Raw genomic sequence first — 16,582 nt, forward strand, 5'->3', positions numbered from 1 at the left:
TAAGAAAATGTAGATTTTTTTTTTTTTTTTAATGTGTTTGAGATTATATGACAATCATTCTAAAGGAAGTACATGTAAGGAAGGGGTTAGCACACTTAAAAAACAGAGTAACCACAAGTCAAAAACGTATAATAGATGTACACAGACCAAAAAGAAGCGAACAGACGCATACTGCAAAAAGAAAATCATCAAACCACAACAGGAAAAGTGAAAAGGAAAAGAAATATAAAAATCAACTGGTACATATACACCATGGAATATTACTCAGCTGTTAAAAAGAATTCATTTGAACCAGTTCAAATGAGATGGATGAAACTGGAGCCCATTATACAGAGTGAAGTAAGCCAGAAAGATAAAGACCATTATAGTATACTAACACATATATATAGAATTTAGAAAGATGGTAATGATAAACCTATATGCAAAACAGAAAGACACAGATGTACAGAACAGACTTTTGGACTCTGTGGGAGAAGGCGAGGGTGGGATGTTTTGAGAGAACAACATCGAAACATGTATATTATCTATAGTGAAACAGATCACCAGCCCAGGCTGGATGCATGAGACAAGTGCTTGGGCCTGGTGCACTGGGAAGACCCAGAGGGATCGGGTAGAGAGGGAGGTGGGAGGGGGGATCGTAATGGGGAATACATGTAAATCCATGGCTGATTCATGTCAATGTATGACAAAAACCACTACAATATTGTAAAGTATTTAGCCTCCAACTAATAAAAATAAATGGAAAAAAAAATCAACTGGGAAAGAAGGTCTAAGATAGCAATAAATATATATTTATCAATAATCATCCTAAACAGCAACAGATGTTGCTCCAATCAAATGCTCCAATCAAAAAACAGAGTGGCAGATTGGATTAAAAAAAGAAAAGCCTACAATAGGCTGCCTACAAGATACTCTCATTAGGGCGAAGGACAAATATAGATTGAATGTGAGGGAAAGAAAATGGAAATGACAAGAAAGTGGGAGTTACAATGCTCTTATTAGACAAAATAGACTTGAAAGCCATAGGCAAAGATAAAAAAGGACAATATATAATGACAAAAGAATCAATACAGAAAGGAGATAATATACTTGTCAACACATATGCACCCAATTTAGGAGAACTAAAATACATAAAACAAATAACAAACATAAAGGGAGAAACCGATAGGAATATAATAATAGTAGGAGATATTAACATCATACTCACATCAACAGTCACTCATTCTGGACACAAAATCAATAAGGCGACAGAGGGTCTTACATGATATGATCGAACAGTTAGACTTAATTGACATTTTTAAGTTTTCAAGACACTGATATTTTGTCTAGAAAACTCAGAATACACATTCTATCAAATGTATATGGAACATTCTCCAGGATTGATAACATACGAGGGCAAAAATAATCTTCAACAAATTTAAGAGGATAGAAATTATTTCAAGCATCTTTTCTAACACATTGACATGAAAGTAGAAATCAACCACAGAAAAAGAAATGAGAAAAAACCAATTACATGGAGACTAAACAACATGTTATTAGAAAGCCTATAGTTCAATGATAAAATCAAAGAGGGAGTTAAAAAATATGAGAAAAATGACAATGAAAACACAACTATAAATCTACAGGAAACAGCAAAAGCAGTTCTTAGTAAAACAAGCCTTCCTCAAAAAACAAGACAAACCTCAAACACCCTGTAAAAGAATTAGAAGGAGAGGAACAAACAATACCTAAAATCAGCAGAAAGAACGAAACAATAAAGATCAAACTGTTGTCCCTGCTGCTGCCCGGTAGGCACTAAGTGGAGTCCAGCACTTTTGCAACCCCAGGAACTGTAGCCCCCAGGCTGCTCCATCCATGGAATTTCCCAGGCAAGAATATGGGAGTGGGTTTCCATTTCCCTCTCCAGGGAATCTTCCCAACCCAGTGAGTGAACCCATGTCTCCTGCACTGGCAGGTGGAGTCTTTACCACTGAGTCACCTGGGAAGCCCAAAGATCAGATAGGAAATAAATAAAATAACAATTAAAAAGAGCACTAGAAAAAAAAATATCAATAAAACCAAGAACTGGTTCCTTAAAAGGGTAAACAAAATCAACAAATCTCTGGCTAGGCTCACAGAAAGAGCCCTAAATAAACAAAATAATAAACAAAAAAGGAGAAATAACAGTGGATACTGTACTAATTAAAAAAACCTAAGAGAATACTATGAACCACAAAAGAATACCAAGTGCCAACAAACTGGACAATGGAGAAGAAATGGACAGATTTCTAGAAACGTGAAGACTACCAAAACTGAATTTAAATAATAGATAATTTGAACAGATTGATCACTACAAATGAAGTAGAATCTGTAACTAAAAAAAAAACAAAAACCCCACAGAGGTCCATGACCAGATGGTTCGTTGCCAAAATTGACCAAACATCAAAGGAGACCTTATACTGATCCTTCTTAAACTCATCCTAAAGACGTGAGGAAACATTTTCAAAGACTTTCTGTGAAGCCACCATCACCCGAATATCAAAACCAGAAAAAAGACCCTACCAGAAAAGAACATTATAGGCCAATATATTTGATAAAATATCTCACTGAAATATAAGCAAACCGAATTCAAAAACATATTAAAAAGATCACACACTATGACCAACTTGGATTCATCCCAGGGTCACAGGAATGGCTCAACATATGCAAATCAATCAGTGTGACACATTACATCAAAAAAAGAAAAGACAAATACTACATGGTCATCTCAATAGATGCAGAAAACACATCTGATAAAATTCAACAGGCATTCAGTATTAAAAAAAAAAAAAACTCTCATCAAACTGAGTAAACAGGGAATATACATCAACATAATAAATGCTAATTATGACAATAGTTATAAATAGTATCAGTTCAGTCGCTCAGTCGTGTCCGACTCTTTGCAATCCAATGAATCGCAGCACGCCAGGCCTCCCTGTCCATCACCAACTCCCAGAGTCTACTCAAACTCATGCCCATCGAGTTGGTGATGCCATCCAGCCATCTCATCCTCTGTCATCCCCTTCTCCTCCTGCCCCCAATCCCTCCCAGCATCAGCATCTTTTCCAGTGAGTCAATTCTTCACATGAGGTGGCCAAAGTATTGGAGTTTCGGCTTCAGTATCAGTCCTTCCAATGAACACCCAGGACTGATCTCCTTTAAGATGGACTGGTTGGATCTCCTTGTAGTCCAAGGGACTCTCAAGAGTCTTCTCCAACACCACAGTTCAAAAGCATCAATTTTTCGGCGCTCAGCTTTCTTCACAGTCCAACTCTCACATCCATAAATTACCACTGGAAAAACCATAGCCTTGACTAGACAGACCTTTGTTGGCAAAGTAATGTCTCTGCTTTTTAATATGCTATCTAGGTTGATCATCACTTTCCTTCCAAGGAGTAAGCGTCTTTTAATTTCATGGCTGCAGTCACCATCTGCAGTGATTTTGGAGCCCAAAAAAGTAAAGTCTGACACTGCTTCCACTGTTTTCCCATCTATTTCCCATGAAGTGATGGGACTGGATGCCATGATCTTAGTTTTCTGAATGATAAGCTTTAAGCCAACTTTTTCACTCTTCTCTTTCACTTTCATGAAGAGGCTTTTTAGTTCCTCCTCACTTTCTGCCATAAGGGTGGTGTCATCTGCATATCTGAGGTTATTGGTATTTATCCCAGCAATCTTGATTCCACCTTGTGCTTCTTCCAGCCCAGTGTTTCTCATGATGTATTCTGCATATAAGTCAAATAAGCAGGGTGACAATACACAGCCTTGTTGTACTCCTTTTCCTATTTGGAATCATTCTGTTGCTCCATGTCCAGTTCTAACTGTTGCTTCCTGACATGCATATAGGTTTCTCAAGAGGTGGGTCAGGTGGTCTGGTATTCCCATCTCTTTCAGAATTTTCCACAGTTTATTGTGATCCACACAGTCAAAGGCTTTGACATAGTCAATAAAGCAGAAAAAGACGTTTTTCTGGAACTCTCTTGCATTTTTGATGATCCAATGGATGTTGGCAATTTGATCTCTGGTTCCTCTGCCTTTTCTAAAACCAGCTTGAACATCTGGCAGTTCACAGTTCACGTATTGCTGAAGCCTGGCTTGGAGAATTTTGAGCATTACTTTACTAGTGTGTTAGATTAGTGCAATTGTGTGGTAGTTTGAGCATTCTTTGGGATTGGAATGAAAACTGACGTTTTCCAGTCCTGTGGCCACTGCTGAATTTTCCAGATTTGCTGGCATATTGAGTGCAGCACTTTCACAGCATCATCTTTCAGGGGATTTGAAATAGCGCCACTGGAATTCCATCACCTCCAATAGCTTTGTTCATAGTGATGCTTTCTAAGGCCCACTTGACTTCACATTCTAGGATGTCTGGCTCTAGGTGAGTGATCACACCATGGTGATTATCTGGGTTGTCAAGATCTTTTTTGTACAGTTCTTCTGTGTATTCTTGCACAAAAAGTATAATACTCAACTATGAAAAGGTGAAAAAGCCCTTCCACTAAAATCTGGAATAAAACAGGGTTGCCAATTCTTATCACTTCTATTCAACATAGCATAGGAAGTCCCAGTGACAGCAAACACACAAGAAAAAGAAATAAAAGGTATCCAAATTGGAAAGGAAGAGGTAAAACTGTCATTATATTTAGATGAAAAGACACAATATGTGTGCCTGTGTGGTAAGACACTTCAATCCTGTTTGTCTCTTTGCGACCCAAAGGACTGCAGCTTGCCAGGCTCCTATGTCCATGGGACTTCCTAGGCAAGAACACTAGAGTGGGTAGCCATGTCCTCCTCTAGGAGATCTTCGCCGCCCAGGGATCAAACCCACATTTCCTGCAGCTCCTGCATTGCAGGTGGATTCTTTACTGCTGAGTCACTGGGGAAGTCCTGATACTATATATCGAAAACCCTAAAGATTCCACAGAAAAGCTACTAGAACTGATAAAATGAATTCAGCAAGGTAGCAGGATACAAATTAACATACAGAAATGGGTTGCACATCTTTACACAAAAAGTGAATGTAAAAAGAAATCGGTTTTAAAATGCCTGAAACAAAATAAAATACTTAAGAATAAATATGAACAGGAGGTAAAAGACTGATTTCATGATTCATATATGAAACTGATGGTGATTCAAAGATCACCAAGATATCAAAATCTCATGGACTACAAGAATTAATATTATTAAAATGGCCACACTGCCCAAAGCAATCCATAGATTTATTGTTCAGTTCAGTCACTCAGTTGTGTCCAACTCTTTGCGACCCCATGAACCGCAGCACATCAGACCTCCCTGTCCAACACCAACTCCTAGAGTCCACCCAAACCCATGTCCATTGAGTCAGTGATGCCATCTAACCATCTTATCCTCTGTCGTCCCCTTCTCCTCCTGCCCTCAATCTTTCCCAGCATCAGGGTCTTTTCAAATGAGTCAGCTCTTCACATTAGGTGGCCAAAGTACTGGAGTTTCAGCTTCAGTATCAATCCTTCCAATGAACACCCAGGACTGATCTGCTTTAGGATGGACTGGTTGGTGTGATCCCAATCGTATTACCCATGAGATTTTTCACAGAACTAGAAAAAAAAAGTCCTAAAATTTATATGGAACCATAAAAGACCCAGAATTGCCAAAGGAATACTGAAGATAAAAAACAATGCAGCAGGCTTAACTGTCCCAGACTTCAGATAATACTCAAAGCTACAATAATCAAAACAGCATGGTATTAGCACAATAACAGATATATAGACCAATGGAACAGAAAAAAGGGCCCAGAAATAAACCAATACACCTACAGTCAATTAATCTTCAACAAAGATGGCAAGAATATACAAGGGAGACAAGAGACTCCTCAGTAACCGTGCTATGAGAGTTGGGCATCAGCATGTAAATCATCAAGCTAAGAACACAGCCTCACAGCATACACAACAATAAGCTCAAAATGGCTTAAAGACTTAAACATAAGACATGACTCCATAAAAATTCCTAGGAGGGAACATAAACAAAAGGTTTTCTGACCCGAATTGGATCAATGTTTTCTTAAGTAAGTCTCCCAAGACCAACAGAAATAAAAGCAAAATTAAACAAATGGGACCTCATCAAACATAAGCACTGCACAGCAAAGGAAGCCATAAACAGAGACAACCTATCAAGCAAGAGGAAATATTTGCAAATGATGCAACAAACAAGGGCTTACTTTCCAAAATATACAAATAGCTCACATAAGTCAATAATAAAAAAAATTAACAACCCAACCAAAAAATGGGCCAAAGATCCAGACAGACATTTCTCCAAAGAAGAAATACAGACGGTCAACAGACACAGGAAAAGATGCTCAACATCACTAAGTATTAGAAAAATGCAATCAAAACTACAATGAGGTATCATCTCACACTGCTCAGAATGACCATCATTAAAAAGTACTTCAAATACCAAATACAGGAGAGGGTATGGAGAAGAAAGAATCCTTGTACACTGTTGGTGGGAATGCAAATTGGTACAGCCACTATGGAAAACAATACAGATATTCCTCAAAACACTAAAAACAGAATTACCATATGATCTGGCAATCCCATTCCTAGGCATACATCCAGACAAGAGTATAATTCAAAGAGACATATACACCCCTATGTTCATGGCAGCACTACTTATAATAGCCAAGACATTAAACCAACCTAAATGACAACAAAACATGAATGGATAAAGATGTGGTACATATATACAATGGACATTACTCAGCCATAAAAAGGAACTAAACTGTGTCATTTGCAGAGATGTGGATGGACCTACAGGCTATCATTTAGACTGAAGTCAAAGAAAAACAAAAACTGTTAACACATATGTGTAGAGTCCAGAAAAAATGGTACAGGTGACCTTTTGTGCAAACCAGAAATAGAGACACTGATGCAGAGAGCAAACGTATGGATAAGGAAGGGAAAGAAGAGAGGTGGACCGCAGTGAGGGTGGTTGGGACTGACGTATATGCACCACCACGTGTAAAACAGAAAACCAGTGAGAACCTACTGTAGGGCACAGGGTGCTCTCCGGGACCGCTGTGGTGGCCTAGATGGGAAGGACGTCCAAAAAAAAGAGGGGATGTGTGTGTGACTCACTCATCTCACTGGGCAGCAGAAACTGACACGGCAGTGTAAAGCAACTCTATGCCAACTAAGAAATAACAAAAAGAAAATGTAGTACATACATGCAGTAGAGTATTACTCAGCCATTAAAAACAATGAAATAATGCCACTGGCAGCAACATGGGTGGCCCTGGAGATTATCACACTGGAGTGAAGCACAGAGAAAGGCAACTGTCACATGAAATCATTTACAGGTAAATAGATGGGGAAACAGTGTCAGACTTTATTTTTGGGGGCTCCAAAATCACTGCAGATGGTGACTGCAGCCATGAAATTAAAAGACGCTTACTCCTTGGAAGGAAAGTTATGACCAACCGAGATAGCATATTAAAAAGCAGAGACATTGCTGCGCCAACAAAGGTCCATCTGGTCAAGGCTGTGGTTTTTCCAGTGGTCATGTATGGATGTGAGAGCTGGACTGTGAAGAAAGCTGAGCACCGAAAAATTGATGCTTTTGAACTGTGGTGTTGGAGAAGACTCTTGAGAGTCCCTTGGACTGCAAGAAGATCCAACTAATCCATCCTAAAGGAGATCAGTCCTGGGTGTTCATTGGAAGGACTGATACTGAAGCTGAAACTCCAGTACTTTGGCCACCTCCTGCAAAAAGTTGACTCATTGGAAAAGACCCTGATGCTGAGAGGGATTGGGGGCAGGAGGAGAAGGGGACAACAGAAGATGAGATGGCTGGATGGCATCGCCAACTCGATGGACATGAGTTTGAGTAGACTCTGGGAGTCGGTGATGGACAGGGAGGCCTGGAGTGCTGCGATTCATGGGGTGGCAAAGAGTCAGACACGACTGAGTGACTGAACTAAACTGAATAGGTAGAATCTAAAAAAATGATACAAATGAACTATCTACAAGGTGGAGGCAGACTATCAGATTTAGGGAGCAAACTTATAGTTGCCAGTGGGAGGGATGGGGAGACTGATAGACTGGAAGTTTGGGATTTACATGTATACAATGCTATGTTTAAAACAGATTGCCAGTGGGGACGTACTACATGACACAGGGAACTCTGCTCAATATCTTATAATGGGATAACAATTTTTTTCCTAAATGGGAAAATGATTTGAAAAATATAGATGTAAATATAGACTGAATCACTTTGCTGTACACCCAAAACTAGCACAACACTGCTAATCAAATATTTTTCAATATAAAAAAAATTTTCAAAAATAGCCAAAACATAGAAAGAACTTAAATGTCTATCAACAGATGAATGGATCAAGATGTGGTACACATATACAATTGAATACTACTCGGCCATAAAAAAGCATGAAATAAAGCCATTTGCAGCAACACAGATGAACCTAGAGACTGTCATACTAAGTGAAATTAAGTCAGACAGAGAAAAGACAAATATCATATGATATCACTTATATTTGGAATCTAAAATACGACACAAATGAACTTATCTACAAAAACAAAATACAGATTCACTGACATAGAGAACACACTTGTGGTTTGCCAAGGAGTAGAATGTGTAGAGAAGGAGTCAGTGTTTGGGATTAGCAGATGCAGACTATCACATATGGAATGGATAAACAACAAGGTCCTACTGTCTAGCACAGGGAAGTATAGTCAGTATTCTGTCACGAACCATAACAGAAAAGAATACAAAAAAGAATGTCTATATAGGTATAACTGAATCACTGTGCTGTGCAGTAGAAATTTACACAACACTGTAAATCAACTATACTTCAATAATGTAAATTTTAACAAATGATTTCTACATGACAAAACAGATCTTATCGATCACTTACTTTTCTTTGGCAAAAAAAAAAACCCTGTACCTTCTCTATGTGGCTTGGTATATATACTTTCTCACATCTGTCAATAAACATCTTCATTAGATTACATGGGAATAAATTTGGAAATCAATTCTCCTTCAAATGAAGACCTCAGTCATTCAGTTTGCTGAGTCTACATATTAAAAAACTACAAAAGACATAAAAATCACATAGAAATAGGAGATGTAATCCCTCCCCTTCAAATAGTTCAAAGGTAATAAGGGTACCTATATGTAGATATAGGAAAACCAAACAGTTATTTGAGAAGGTTATAATCTTTGTCCATGGAGTCGCAAAAAGTCAGACACAACTTTGCAACTGAACAACAACAGATGATCTTTGTAGAAATAACGAGTTCCACCCTCAGTATTCCAACTGCAAAACACAGGTCACCTGATTGTTAGCACAGCGCTCAGGTGGCCACTCTGACGGGATGGGTTTCATCCACACCAGGGAGGCTTCATCTCCTTAGTCCTCAGGAAGGGCCAGCCACTCGCCACTCTTTTCCCCAGGTAGAGAACCATCAGAGAAGGGTGCCAGAGGGCCTTGCTCTCAGTGGGCTACGATTTTCTGAGTAAATCAGAACTTCCTAGGGAAGGTGGTAAGGACTTTTTTTTTTTTTTTTAATTTAAGGTTCAGAACTAAACCAAAAACATCCAGAAAAGTCTTATAAACACAAAATTGGACAGTTGAGAACAGGAAGAAATATTGAGTGCTTTTTCTCTTCGCACAACGTGACCTGAATTTAAACCCTAGCTCGGGAGCTCCCCTGGTGGCACAGCTGTAAGGAACCCGCCTGCCAATGGAGGAGACACGGGTTTGATACCTGGTCTAGGAAGATCCCATATCCCGCGGAGCAGCTAAGCCTATGTGGCACAAGGACTGAGCTTGTCCTCTAGAGTCTGGGAGCCACAACTGCTGAGAGCTCGTGTGCTCATCTACTAAAACCTGAATGCCCTACAGCCTGTGATCCGTAACGAAAGCCACCGCAATGAGGAGCCCGCAGACAGCAACTACAGAGTAGCCCGTGCAGCAGTGAAGACCCAGTACAGCCAAAAATAAATTATAAAAAGATTCCAGTTCTGTGCTTTGTCTTAGAGAAGCTACTGAATCTCTATTACATAGTTTTTGACATTTGAGATCGTTAATTATTTTATCAAATTAGGGTTCAGAAAACTCATCTTAAATAAACACTGAAATGCCAGAAAAGTTCTCAGGCTAAAAAAATAACTGGATTGAGGTGAGATTTAGCAAGGAGGCAGAGAAAAGATGATTTAAGTCAGGGAGAGGATTTTCAAGACAAATACAAGTAAAGAAAGATGATTTATTGAAAAAATGAAGGTCATTAAAGGTAGGGAACAAGGGGAAATCATGAAGGTAAAAAAATACTCACTAATGAATATACAAATTAGTAAAAGCAAGAAATAGAAATAGGAGAAAGACAAATGTGTTAATTAGAGATCATTTTAAAGCAAGTACGGGGTTGGCCAAAAAGTTTGTTCAGGATTTCTATTGTGCATGGAAACTCAAATGAACTTTTTGGCCAATCCAAATAATTGCTTGCACCAACATGACGCCAAATGAATCCACTAGAGAACTCTGTGTTTGCTGAACAATTGAATAAATAAGAACAGTGGCTGGGAAACACGAAAAAGGAAAAACAGGACCAGCTTGGGAACAGCCTGCCTTGCTGAGGTCGGAGGCAGCACAGAAATATTTACACTTCCAATGTCATTTCCTAGGCAGGTAGGATATGAAATGCTATCAATGACATAGGGAAAAATGAAAGTGGGAAATTAAGAGTTCACTGGCCATATAAAGCTGAAGTTTAAATGTTCTCAGGAGGAGAGGACGCCCATTAAAGTGAAAAGTGGCAGAGGGATACAGGTGGTGAAAAGATAAGGATTTGTATAAGCATAGATCACTGTTAATTTTTACAGTAATTATTACAGCAGAATGGCTGAAATGAAACATAGGCTAGAAGCTTAGAGCAATCATTGGTAGAAGGTATAGAATAAGAGGAACAAGAGGAATATGAGTCATTGTGGAGCTAGATGAAAGGGTCAACCCGTATCATCTTTTAATTAACTTATTCTAATTGGAGGATAATTACAAATATTTTGATGGTTTCTGCCATACATCAGTATGAGTCAGCCACAGGGATACACTGGTCCCTTCATCCTGAATCCCCCTCCCAGCTCCCTCCCTACCATATCCCTCCAGGTTGTCACAGAACACTGGCTTTGGGTAGGTAAGTTTTAAGGCAATGTAAATTTAATATAACACTGCAAGTTATTGAGTGTTTTGTATTTCATTATAGAGGTTGTGCCCCTTTGTGGATCACAGGCTTATCAGGGGGAATGGGCTTGCATAAGTCAATGAACCTATGAGCCACGCTGTGCAGGGCCATCCCAGACGGATGGGTCACAGTGGAGAGCTCTGACCAAATGCGGTCCACTGGAGGAGGGAGGGCAAAGCCCTGCAGGATTCTTGCTGCAAGAGCGTCATGAACAGTATGAAAAGACAAAAAGATATAACACCCGAAGGTGAGCCCCTCAGGTCAGAAGGGGTCCTATTACGCTACTGGGTAAGAGCAGAGGGCAATTAATTACCAATAGCTCCAGAAAGAGTGAAGCAGCTGGGCCAAAGCAAAAACAATGCTCAGTTGTGGATGTGTCTGGTGTGAAAGTAAAGTCCAACGTTATAAAGAACAATACTGCATAAGAACTTGGAATGTTAGGTCCATGAATCAAGGTAAATTAGAGGTGATCAAGAAGGAGAAGGCAAGCGTAAACATCAATATATCAGAGGAGTCTGTGAAATAAAACGGACTGGAATGGGAGAATTTAATTCAGATGACCATCACATCTACAACTGAGGGGAAGAATCCCTGAGAAGAAATGGATTAGCCCTCATTGTCAACAAGAGAGTCTGAAACGCAGTAATTAGGTGCAATCTCAAAAATGAAAGAAAGATTTTGGTTGGTTTCCAAGGCAAGCCAATTAACATCACAATAATCCAAGTCTATGCCCCAAGTACTAATGCCAAAGAAGCTGAAGTTGACAGGTTCTATGAAGACCTACAAGAATTCTAAAACTAATACAAAAAAAAATGCCCTTTTCATCATAGGGAATTGGAAAGCAAATGTAGGAAGTCAAGAGATACCTGGAATTAACAGGCAAATTTGGCCTTGGAGTACATAATGAAGCAGGGAAAAGACTAACAGACTTTGTCACGAGTACACACTGGTCACAGCAAAACACCCTTTCCCAACAACACAAGAGATGACTTTACACATGGACACCACCAGATGGTCAATAATGAAATCAGATTGATTACATTCTTTGCAGCCAAAGATAGAGAAGCTCTACAGAGTCAGCAAAAACAAGACCTGGGGCTGACTGTGGCTCACATCATGAGTTCCTTATTGCAAAATTCAGACTTATATGAACAAAGTAGGGAAAACCAATAGGCCATTCAGGTATGACCTAAATTAAATCCCTTATGATTACGCAGTGAAGGTGACAAATAGATTCAAGAGATTAGATTTGGTAGACAGAGAGCCTGGAGGACTATGGATGGAGGTTTGTGCAGGAAGACGTGGGCAAAACCATCGCAAAGAAGAAGAAATGCAAGAAGGCAAAGTGCTGGTCTGAGGAGGATTTACAAACAGCTGGGCAAGAAGAGAAGTGGGAGGCAGAGGAGAGGGGAATGATATACCCAGATGAATGCAGAGTTCCAGAGAACAGCAAGGAGAGAAAACGAAGGCTTTCTTACGAGAACAATGCAAATAAACAGAGGAAAACAATAGAATGGGAAACACTTAAGATCTCTTCAAGGAAACCGGAGATACTAAGTGAACACTTAATGCAAGGATGGGCAAAATAAAGGACAGAAACGGTGAGGACCTAACAGAAACAGAAGAGATTAAGAAGTGGCAAGAATACACAGAGCAACTATACAAAAAAAGTCTTAACAACCCAGATAACCATGATGGTGCGGTCACTCACCTACAGACAGACTTCTTAAGTGTGAAGTCAAGTGGGCCTTAGGAAGCATTACTACAAACAAAGCTAGTGGAGGTGATGGAATTCCAGCTGAGCTATTTCAAATTCTAAAATATGATGCTGTGAAAGTGCGGCACACAATATGCCAGCAAATCTGAAAAACTCAGCAGTGGCCACAGGACTGGAAAAGGTCAGTTTTCATTCCAACCCCAAAGAAGGGCAGTGCCAAAGAATGTTCAAACTACTGGACAACTGCACTCCTTTCACATGCTAGTGAGGTTATGCTCAAAATCCTTCAAGCTAGGCTTCAGCAGTACATGAACCTAGAAATTCCAGATGTACAAGCTGGGTTGAGAAAAGGCAGAGGAATTGCCAGACATTGCATTACCAACATTTGATGGATCATAGAGAAAGCAAGGGAATTAAAAAAAAAAAAAAAACTTCACCAACTATACTAACGGCTTTGACTATGTGGATCACAACAAACTGTGCAAAATTCTTAGAGATGGGAATACCAGACCATCTTACCTGCCTCCTGAGAAACCTGAATGCAGGTCAAGAAGCAAGTTAGAACCTGACATGAAACAACGGACTGGCTGAAAACTGGGAAAGGAATACGTCAAGGTTGTATACTGTCACTCTGTTTATTCTATGCAGAGTACATCATGAAAAATGTCAGGCCAGATGACCACAAGCTGGAATCAAGATTGCCAGTAGAAATATCAACAACCTCAGATACCATACTAATGGCAGAAAGCAAAGAGGAACTAATTAGCCTCTTGATGAGGGTGAAAGAGGAGAGTACAGAAGCTAGCTTTAATCTTAGCATTCAAAAAACTAAGATCGTAACATCCAGTCCCACCATTTCATACAAACAGATTTTATTTCCTGGGCTCCAAAATCACTGTGGATGCTAACTGCAGCCATGAAATTAAAAGACACTTGCTCCTTGGAAGAAAAGTTATGACAAACCTAGACAGCATATTAAAAAGCAAAGACATCTCTTTGCTGACAGAAGTCTGTATAGTCAAAGCTATGGTTTTTCCAATATTCATCTACGGATGTGAGAGTTGGACCATAAAGAATGCTGAGCGTCAAAGAATTGATGTTTTCAAACTGTGGTGCTGGAGAAGACTCTTGAGAGTCCCTTGGACAACAAGGAGATCAAACCAGTCAATCCTAGAGGAAATCAACCCTCTGAATATTCAAAAAGGACTGATGCTGAAGCTTCAATACTTTGGCCACTTGATGCAATGGGCCTGCTCATTGGAAAAGACCCTAATGTTGGGAAAGATTGAGGAGGCAAAAGAGGTGACAGAAAATTAGCTGGTAGGATGGCATTGATTCAAAGGACATGAGTCTGAGCAGACTGTGGAGACAGTGAAGCAGAGAGAAGCCTGGCACGCTGCAGTCCATGGAGCCGCGAAGAGTCAGACGCGACTCAGTGACTGAACAGCAGCTGCCTGACTCCAGTCCACGTGTTCAACTCCCGAGCCCTTCAGCAACAGCGGGATCGTAAGCTCGCAGCCCCCAGGCTGATTCTGACGTGTTTGCAGAGTAGCATTTCATTTTATTTTATTTTATTTTTTGGAGTAGCATTTTTAAAGTCAGAAGATCTTACATAAAACATTAGATTTTCCGTTTTTCTTTAAAAATCACAGCTCTGGAACGTTAAGTTCACACATCTTCCTGACAACAGACTGTCCTAAGATCACCGCCTTCCCTACCACTCCACAGGATAGACTGGCTTCTCTCACTTGGAGGAGGCCTGTGAACTGCTTTACAAGGAACCTCATGTTCACTGTTGTCATGAACGTTAACAGAAATCTCACTATGCAGGCAGGGATGAGTGTTTCTTTAAATTTTTTTGTCCCACCCACGCAGTGCAGCATTCTTAATTCCCTGACCAGGAACTGAACCCACAGCCCCTGCACTGAAAGAAAAAGTCTTCACCACTGGACCACCAAGGAAGTCCTGAGGTGAGAATATTTTTAAGTTTTCAAAGGGGACTCAGACTGTCCCCAGGTTAATCTTGTAGTAAGTTGTAGAATCAAGATTCTAATCCAGTCCTGTGATTCCAAAGTACAATTTCCTCTCTTGACCTTACTTCTCAATATAATGGAAAAGTCCATAACCCGAATCCAAGTCACACTCATAATGTCATTTTAAAAACAACAGGGACTTCCATAGTGTCAAAGTGGGTAATCTGTCTGCCAATGCAGGGGACGCGGGTTTGATCCCTGGTCCAGGAAGACTTCATGTGCCATGAAGCAACTAAACCCAAGTGCCACAGCTACTGAAGCCAGCATGCCACCATAAGAGAAGCTATCACAGCGAGAAGCCCACACACTGCAACACAGAGTAGCCCCTGCTCACCGCAGCCACAGAAAGCCTGCACAAAGCAACGAAGACCCAGCGCAGCCAAAAACAAAGAAAGGACAACTTAAAAAGTAAATAGATAAAAATTTTAAAATAATAAAGTCCTTTAGAGTGCTTACTGATAAATTCTAAGTCTATTCAGAATCCAAAATTGGAATTCATGGGTTATGTACATACGTGAAAAGCCATTTACCTGTGGCTATACCTCTGTAACTATAAATACTCGTATACACGTAAAAGCATTTAGTTTTAAAAATGAAAAAGATAATTTTACTTGATGAAAATACATTATACTTAGCTAGTTAAAAAGAAAGTATAAATCCTAAACTTACAAAAATATAAGGAATTGCATTGAAAACTCACCCAATAAATTAATCCCATCATTGACAATGAGCTGTCCGTGACGCAAGTAGTTCAAAATGGGTTCAAAGTACTCAGGACTTCGGTCAATTAAGAAAGCTCCTCTATGATCTTGTTTATTTCCCCAGACACCTGTGGGGCCAACAAAATGAAGATAGCCACCCCCCCATAAGCAAAAAATAAAGTCAGAAATTTATAGGAAGCAAACTGTGTAGCATACCAGTATGTTTTTACTCTTGTACAGATTATTACCAATACCATTAAAAAGTACAAAAGGACAGGAGTTTAAAAGTCAATACAGCTACAGACGCAAAATGGGAAAATTATGGACTGCACTCACCTTTGTCCTTAAACATGTGGGCCAGCATACTGTCGGGTTCTTTATTCACTAAAGTGCTCCTAAGAATTCAGGGAAAAAAATGGATTTCTCCATTTGTCTTTACAAACAAACATATTTAAGTCAAGAGTATACTTGATCTCAGCTGCTCTCTCAAAAAGATGCATGCTATAACCTGGGAGGAGTGATGCTGGGAGACAAAAATGTGCAGTAAGTTGCCATTTATCAAAATCCCTTCTAATCTGGCACTTCCTTTGATTTAAACATTGATTTAGTTGACTTTAATTTTAATGCTAATTTATCCCTCTAGCACGCAACTATATCACAATTTTCATGCTCTAAAGTAGGCTGTTTTTATATCCCTTTAGTATAAGCAGTTGTGTCTTAAAATTTCAGTGTTGTTAATTTTCTTACTTGTGTTACAAGTATATTGCTCAATATTTTAAAAACATATTCTAAAAATGCTAAATTCATGCTTTCTGTGCCTTCTCTGGAATGACTTATGAGCCATTTTTCTACTCTTAAAAAACTTTCTAAAAATTGGTTTCAAAT

General features: G+C 39.5%; 1 protein-coding gene across 1 annotated transcript in view; it reads right to left on the reverse strand.

Annotated features, from left to right (window-relative positions):
- Positions 1-16,582, reverse strand: part of KCTD9 (potassium channel tetramerization domain containing 9) — an 81,601-nt gene that overhangs the window by 42,403 nt on the left and 22,616 nt on the right. Inside the window, exons 5-6 of the mRNA XM_065947105.1 lie at positions 16,034-16,092; positions 15,697-15,825 (exon numbers count right to left, since the gene is read on the reverse strand). Coding sequence (XP_065803177.1) covers positions 15,697-15,825; positions 16,034-16,092 — 188 coding nt within the window. The remainder of the gene's footprint in view (positions 1-15,696; positions 15,826-16,033; positions 16,093-16,582) is intronic.

The sequence above is a fragment of the Muntiacus reevesi genome, chromosome 10 (genome assembly GCF_963930625.1).
Source record: "Muntiacus reevesi chromosome 10, mMunRee1.1, whole genome shotgun sequence".
In the NCBI taxonomy this organism is placed as follows: Eukaryota; Metazoa; Chordata; class Mammalia; order Artiodactyla; family Cervidae; genus Muntiacus; species Muntiacus reevesi.